At 39.4% G+C, this 7,435-nt stretch overlaps 2 protein-coding genes across 4 annotated transcripts in view; one reads left to right on the plus strand and one right to left on the minus strand.

Annotated features, from left to right (window-relative positions):
• The window catches only part of LOC109536300 (hypoxia-inducible factor 1-alpha), a 55,169-nt gene that overhangs the window by 34,542 nt on the left and 13,192 nt on the right, over positions 1 to 7,435 (minus strand). For all 3 annotated transcript variants that reach the window (XM_048667791.1, XM_048667790.1, XM_048667789.1), the window contains exons 2-7: positions 7,185 to 7,372; positions 6,933 to 7,087; positions 6,684 to 6,866; positions 6,433 to 6,626; positions 6,242 to 6,348; positions 2,311 to 2,455 (exon numbers count right to left, since the gene is read on the minus strand). In XM_048667791.1, the coding sequence (XP_048523748.1) occupies positions 2,311 to 2,455; positions 6,242 to 6,348; positions 6,433 to 6,626; positions 6,684 to 6,866; positions 6,933 to 7,087; positions 7,185 to 7,372 (972 nt within the window). The remainder of the gene's footprint in view (positions 1 to 2,310; positions 2,456 to 6,241; positions 6,349 to 6,432; positions 6,627 to 6,683; positions 6,867 to 6,932; positions 7,088 to 7,184; positions 7,373 to 7,435) is intronic.
• Positions 5,328 to 6,251, plus strand: LOC109536303. Its single transcript, XM_019902463.2, has 3 exons — positions 5,328 to 5,495; positions 5,546 to 5,831; positions 5,890 to 6,251. The coding sequence occupies exons 1-3, from the start codon at positions 5,385 to 5,387 to the stop codon at positions 6,108 to 6,110; spliced, it is 618 nt and encodes a 205-aa protein (XP_019758022.2). The 5' UTR covers positions 5,328 to 5,384; the 3' UTR covers positions 6,111 to 6,251.

Here is a 7,435-nt window from a genome sequence, read left to right on the forward strand (position 1 = left end):
AAATACCCAAAAAGAAGTTTGTAAAAAGTAAAGGTGTTTATGGCTTGCCAGATTTGCGAAGAAAAAACATCATTAATATAGGTCACAATGTGCCAACAAGCTAATAGCCGAAACCATTGAAATTAACCACTGGCTGCTGCAGTTAAAAGGCGTTTTGATCGAAAACTGGTGCATTTGACCAAAATACCCGCAATTGAAGACCGTATTTCAACTCACTCTATTCATCATTAACGTGGTGCAGGACATTTTCCGGTTATTTCTCCGGAGACCGTCGGACATGACCAGAGAATCCCAAAGAAACAGAAGCCGAAAATTGCTCGAAAGCTTGATATTTCTGGCGCTTTGCCCCCATCATTCTCACTGGCGAATGACATACGAGATTACAGAAATAACCAGAAATAACGAAATAAAACACAATCTTCAAACGGCCCGATATTTTCGCTCTTTTAGCCGGACGTGCACAATTGAAAATTCCATCGGCCAAAACTAATTCGACATTTCAAAGGAATTTGGAGGGCTCGACGCCTAGGGGTGTGTCGCACTTAAATAAACAAGCCGATATATTTGAAAACCCACCCTTCGCGCGTGGGTCAATTTATCGCTTTAACTGTTTTGTAAATATTGCCAAAATAAAATCCACTTTTCCGGCCCTCGTGATTGATTCCGTGCATCAGTTTCGGGGGAAAATTTGATAATTGGAATAGCCAGAAGGCCCTTCACAAGTGATGGTTATATTGAAGCCATTCATTTAGCCACTTCCGGCACAAAAACACCAAAATACGATACCAAAAGGGCAAAGTAATCTGTTATATTAGGATAGCGTGATGCCCCAGTCTTAGCTCAACTAGAATGAGCGGCTTTATAGGCTTTTATCAACAGTGCCTTAGGAAATCTCGCCATAAATCAAACGTTCCATTTGTTTTTATATCAAGATTCGAAATCGTATAATTTCGTTTATGTGTTTGCTTCCTTGAACTCATCTCATTGACCTTTTGCTCGGATAAAACTTCATGCTAGATAAAGATTAGCAAATAAATGAAAAAAGGTCAAAAGTGAGGTAATATAAAATCAGAAACAAACATTGCGAATCATTCAAATACACCAGACACAATGCGTGAATTAGGGACTATCATCACGTAAAGCGCAAATCCGAGCCCCCAAATCCTAGGGGCCAACATGCATACAAACGACTTGATTAACCATCAAGCGGAATTGTATTATCCATAATGGCTAGTTTAGGCCATTAAGTACCTCGATTAAACACAGAGAGATGCCGAGCTCGATTCGACTTATTTTTACGCAAACTGTTCAATTGCAGTTGAGCCCTCAAATGTACTTTTGTGCGGTTACTGAACCCAGAATCGCCGTTCCAAAAAAAATTTAGATGGAGCCAGAAATGTTTATTCGCTATCATCAGGCAATATTTCAAAGAGTTTATGCGGGAGATGACACAAAAACACAGCAATAAACGCGAAGCTTCGTGGAAAATTATTGTTTATTGTCCAGTTAAATGCCCGATTTTACCGCTAAAAACTGCCCTTATATAATGCAAGTGTATAAAGTATGCCACTGCTGTTTTTTCGAAGATAAATCGATCGACTTAACTGGAGCACAGTAATGAACCGCACGTTTTGCTCGCCCACCTTCAAATTAAGTCCTACAGTTTAATGCAAACAACGCGGTTAAAATTCTAAATTTAATTTACAACAGTCGGTCACATGCTGAATTTATTGCACCCGCCCGTCCTAAATATGCGTATGAATGGTTGGGAGGCATGGATGTGACGAGTAATTGATTTTTTTATTTAGAGCTACAACTGCAACTTTGCCAATTTCACCATTAAAACGTTTCAGCTAGAGAGAGGGAGAGCAAAAGTATCAACAACATTGCCGAATCGCGTAAATCAAACCCGCAGTAAGTCAAAAAGTCGATGACTGAACACCTCAGAAAACAAAGAAATTGATTCTGAGGGCTCGTCTTTGCAGTTTCGACTTCTTCCGCATGAACTAAAATTGGTCTGAAAGCTAAACTGTTGGCAAACCCAAACCAGGAAACTTTTGAAAATCGTATTGAAACAACTTGATTGGTAGAATCTTCAGATTAGAGTCAAATTGCTACTAAAAACGGAAAAATCGGGTTCGCCAACAAAGCAAAGAACATGACAATCGACGGCGATCTTTCGAGTCTCTGGAATGGAAGTAAACGCGTTTCTTATTGTTGACAAGCATTGCCTCAAAGGCTTTCAAGAGAAAATTGGCAAATCAGCCGTCGGTTCTCAACATTCTCCCAACTCAAAAATCAAACACTTACCTTATGACGAAATTAACACACACAACACTTTGAGCTTTCTGCATTTTGTCCAAAATTAAAGTGGCCTGAGTCACCACCCATACGTAACCGCCGGTTTTTGCCAGAAATCTGTAGCGGTTTGTCTCACATTGTCCTTTGGAAAACACTAGAAAGAAAAAAAAAGTGTGCTGAATTGCTTTTCCCAGTTTTGATCAGCATTAAGCATTCCGCTCTATATCTTTAACATTTGCTGGACTTTTGTGCGATAAATTCCCATTTTTCCTTAAACGCGGGCAATTTTTCAGTTTTACTGTCGCAGAAGTTGTGCAGGGCGCCAACAGATATTTATTTGATCCGTTATGATAAATCTCTATAAGATTGGCAAAGTATTCGCTACGTGGAGGATGATGGATGATCATGTAAAAGGCATTACTCAATAGAGATTTATTTCGTTTTCAAACGTTGTATTATTTCGCATTTCTTTGGACAGGAATTTAGTGACTTTTCGGGAACAAATTGCTTCCAGTCACGCACGCCTTTGTGGACGAAAAATCTCCGGTTCTAACTGTAAATACGGATTACCGTACAGGCCTGATAATTCCACTTCGGAAAGCTGAAAATCCTCACCACTTTCATTAGCGAAAAGATTCAAATTCCGGGCCCGATGGCATTTCCATTTCAGTTTAATGTGTTTTTAACTCGGTTATTACCTAATAAAACTTTGGCATTTTTGGATTCTGGCCAAATTCTTTTTTCTCCCGTCCAGGACAAACAAATATAGCAGACATTCACCTCGAGATAATGGCCGAAAGGCCAAAAGGGATGGGAATTTTAATTTGAAGAAGACCGGGAAAACGGGGCGGAAATCGATCGCCGGATATCGCTCTTATCATTCAAATAACGCTGGAAAAACTACGTTTGAAAGTTTCTTTGTGTAGATTCCATACTAAAAGTGAGTCAAAGATTTTCTGAATTGCAGTAAAAGCACTAAATATAAAAAAGTAAAACCCCATTAAGAAACAACAACAATCCAAGTAAATGTCCTTGGATAGTTTAAATGGGCGGCCTGATTACAGTTTAATGAACCATCGGCAGCAATGCAGACTTGGGAACAAAGCTTTCGCTTCAAACGAAGAGCAATAAACGGAGATTATCGGGGAAACTTGCTCCCGAATCTGGGCGAATACCCGGAAAATGGGTCTTTGTGTTCTCGGGGCTTCGGATTTTCTACCCCGTCCATCTGAATAAAAATCGCCCTTCACTCATTTGCCCGAGCAAAGAGATTCAACCAGAAACGCTAATCCACAAGACGAGCGTCTTTACATTTGCTTCCATTTGAGAGTCTACTGGGTTTTATAGGATTTATGCAACAGAGAGTATAAAACTTGCAAATATTAAACTGAAACACTGTCATATTTATCAAGCCATAAAAAATCCAATTCACTTTAATATTCGCGAAAAACTTTGCGCCAACCTCCAGATATTTCCACGCGTAAATTAATAAAGATATCAACTTTGGGGCGCCGTTAAAACAAACGAGGCAACAAGCCTAATGTGGACTTTCGGCTAAAAAATAAATGCGAATTTGCACCCAAATTTCTTTGTTTTTGCGCGTAAAACAATTCGCAATTTGCAGATTTCTCAGCAGCGGAACTCTTGAACTTTTCGGCGACACATGTGCATAAAATGGAGAAACTCGGGGCTGCTGTAATAAAACGTGGCATGATCATCAAACTTTATGAGTATTCGGAAGGTCTCAAGGGAAGGATGAGGGATTGTCACAGATTTACGATCTGTTCTCCAAATGAGCGCTTTCACTTCGTTTTTATTCTTTTTCGTCACTGCTGAACCTTTATTTCCAGCCGATAAGCAAAATATTACTTTTTTGATCCCGCGCCAAAAGGCACTGGATATCATTTAACAAGCGAGTTACCAGAATAATTCAATTCGCACACTAATGAGGCAATAGTGTGAAAAACAATGTTTTTATAAGAATCAGGGCCAGCGACAAAAAAACCTCAGATTGGTTGGAGTCAAGTTAAAAAATCGTTGTTAAAATTACATTTTCCACCTGAATTCAGGATTCTGGTGAATGAGAGATTTGAAATTATTTTCCACGACCCAAAAGCCCAACTCTACTGAAGAGAGTTTTGTTTTCAGGAAACCTGATCTTATTTTCCACATGAAGCATTTCGTATAATAGTAAGTTGAAGCAACTTTCCAATTTTTATGCCCCGTTCATTCCTGCTTCATTTTCTATTTTCGTTCCAAGACCGTTGGAGGCGTACATTGACGCTTTGCAGTTTATAGCGTCTTTTATGGGGCAAACTCAAGAATCTCCCTCAAAAACTGTTTTGTGTCTGGACAAGCAATAAAACGGACTCCGAAATTCCGTTTGAATTCAGCAACGAAAAGCAATCACATAAAAACTATTCAAATAAAGCGCTGTAAATTTCAGGAATGAGTCAACAAAAGACTACACGACAATATTTACTCTAGACGAATAAAGCAAATGTACAAAAAAATCAAATTAATATCCAAAAAAAACAGAGAATAGATCAATTAGAACAGTTTCATTAAATAGACAGCTCGTTGCTGATTAGGGCGATTTTGCGGCGCGAAATCCAAAACAAACTGCTTCTAATGCCTGGTATCTAAATGCCAAACAAAAAAGATTTTTGTTATGGGAATATCATCGATCACATCCGGATTTAATGCGAGCAAAAACAAAAAATCAATGCCCTGTTTACATGCTGCTTGAACACAAAGCCGTACTCACCAGTGTGAGAAATATGAAAAAAAAATGCCTAAATCCGCGTTATGAATGTTTGAAGCCTTTAAGTTCGGGCAGGTTTTTTAAATATGATTATTTCTTGGGATTTTGGAGTTGGAACCGGGTAAATTCAACCATTGCCCAAGACTGATCTTTGTTCCGCCAATGCGACAGGGAATATAAAACTAAATAAATCTGAACAGATTGCCACTTTCCTCTCCCTGTTTGCATTAGCAGATAAGGCGGATTCATTAAATCAATTTCAGAAGCTTTTATTATTTAAGCTTAATTAGAACGATTCACACCTTCCAACATATTCAGCATGTCATTCCTGTATTTGATTTTATACCTTTCGGTAAATCATATTTTGCGATGTGCCGGTGAATGTAAAATCCCGATGCAAGACCCCTATTCACAACTCAGCACAACATTTGTGAGTATTAACAATATCAATTTTATGCACAGATTCTACTGGGATTTTAGTTGAAAGGGTACTGGTATGAGCACCTCTACACAACAAAGGTGTTAAAAAATGACCCCTGTTCGCACTTTGAAATAAAGTGTGCGAGCGCCAACCAATCATGCGAGATTCGAAATGAAATATGGAAATCCTACTTAATTATCCACCTTTGGAATGGCACAATTACGCAGAACGATTCGAGGGTTATTTTAACGCAAAACCCCGATGAAGAACCAGTGAGTTACGACATCAATCTGAAGTTTTTTGGTGACGACATGCTCATGTGGTCCTGCAACGACACCGATTTAGGTCGGGATACTTTCAACGTTGTGAGTGAAAAACATCGATTAATTCCTGAATTTTTCAGCATTCGCATCTGTGCTCCGCAGAATGAAGACGGACGATGAAATGGAAAACATCTGGGACGAAGCGTACGCCGATATGACTTTTCCGGCCATAATTGAAAACATCCCCGCAGGAATTTGGACAAAAAACGATCCATCCAAGTGCCAGAATGATGCCCCTAAATATGCACCCGGCACGTTAATGTATGTGTTGTTTGTGGTCATCAATGTTCGAAAATTATGAATGTTCTTGATCTGTTCATTAGTAAGTGGTGTGTAATATTGGGCCAGTAATTAACGTGTTTTGCTCAGTGAAAAACGTTGCTTTCCTCTGTTTTAAATACATGTTGATGTATTTGAATAAAGACCACTTACAGCATTTGAACGCCGACCCAATCGAATCACTGTCCATTGCATGGTGGTATTCGTACACCGACGTTCCAATTAGGTCTTCTGGTGTGTAACCCAACGTCTCAACCATGCTAAAATTCCAAAGAAAACACTTTGAGTTCGGCATTTTACACGGAGCTTGAAGATGGATTTTCCTAAGGTGTCTTGGAACTTACAACTCATCGTCGGCATGTGTGAATTTCATGTCCATGCTGTGTTTCGTTAAAAAGGTCTGCCGAGGAAGAGGTGTATCGATGTTGGAAGGATGAGGAATCGGCTGCCCAACCGCAACCAAACAGCAAGAGACTTTGCCTTTCTCTTCTTCCTCGGGTTGCCTCTCTTTGATCATATGACCAGTGCAGTGAATCACCTAAAATATAACAAAAAAGCAGTGTTTTTGATTCTATAGGCTTGTTCTATGCATTACTTTGAAAGTGGCCGATTTCAAGTTAACTGATCGCCCCTTGCTGGTTAACGTGCACTTCAATCTTATGAAAACCGATTTTGGGGAGTCGCTTTCCTCTTGAGTCTTCACCGCCAGGATGTCTCGGATTTCATCGTGGTCACATGGATGGCTGTACTCGTAGATATTTTGACCCAGAAGATCGATCTGGAAACAAAACAATTTTCCCAACAATCACGAAATTGCGATAACGCAATTTATATTGGCAATTACCTGTGTAATTCCTAAATAGTCGCTCACGTTCTCAGACAAGTAAACAAAGTCGCCTTCGGATGATACGACTAGAACGAATCCTTCCAGCGATTTTAGGAAAGCCGATTCATCTTTCAGGCTTTTGTGTATTGTGTCTTTAACGGGCAATAGAGGAACTGAAAAAAAATTGTTGGTTTATTTGGAAGGATTCAACAGCGGCAAATTTCACAAGTTAAAATTTCTGGAAAAATAAATTGGAATGGAAGTGCTTACTTAGCTGGATCATATCTCGCACTCTCAAGTAGGAGATGGCCAATCGCATTACCGAAGCTTTATCGAGCTGGGAAATTTGCTCGGAAGAAATTGGAAGGGCATTTCCAAGATCCGTGAAAATTTCCGTTTCCCTGGATCGTCTTGATCGGGCGGCATCTCGAGACTTTTCTTTCCGTTTTTCGTTATTCCTGAAACAAACACGACCACTTTAACTAATGTAATTCATGCTACTGAAATTTATTGTCTCTATT

This window comes from Dendroctonus ponderosae, unplaced genomic scaffold (genome assembly GCF_020466585.1).
Source record: "Dendroctonus ponderosae isolate FM_Combo_2020 unplaced genomic scaffold, Dpon_F_20191213v2 Dpon_F_20191213_6, whole genome shotgun sequence".
In the NCBI taxonomy this organism is placed as follows: Eukaryota; Metazoa; Arthropoda; class Insecta; order Coleoptera; family Curculionidae; genus Dendroctonus; species Dendroctonus ponderosae.

What these genes read in the sequence shown, in the direction of transcription:
- LOC109536303 (XM_019902463.2), top strand. Translation starts at nt 5,385, where the DNA reads ATGTCATTCCTGTATTTGATTTTATACCTTTCGGTAAATCATATTTTG. An exon ending in CACAACTCAGCACAACATTT is followed by an intron (nt 5,496 to 5,545) that starts GTGAGTATTAAC and finishes CTGGGATTTTAG; the next exon opens with TTGAAAGGGTACTGGTATGA. An exon ending in CTGCAACGACACCGATTTAG is followed by an intron (nt 5,832 to 5,889) that starts GTCGGGATACTT and finishes TGAATTTTTCAG; the next exon opens with CATTCGCATCTGTGCTCCGC.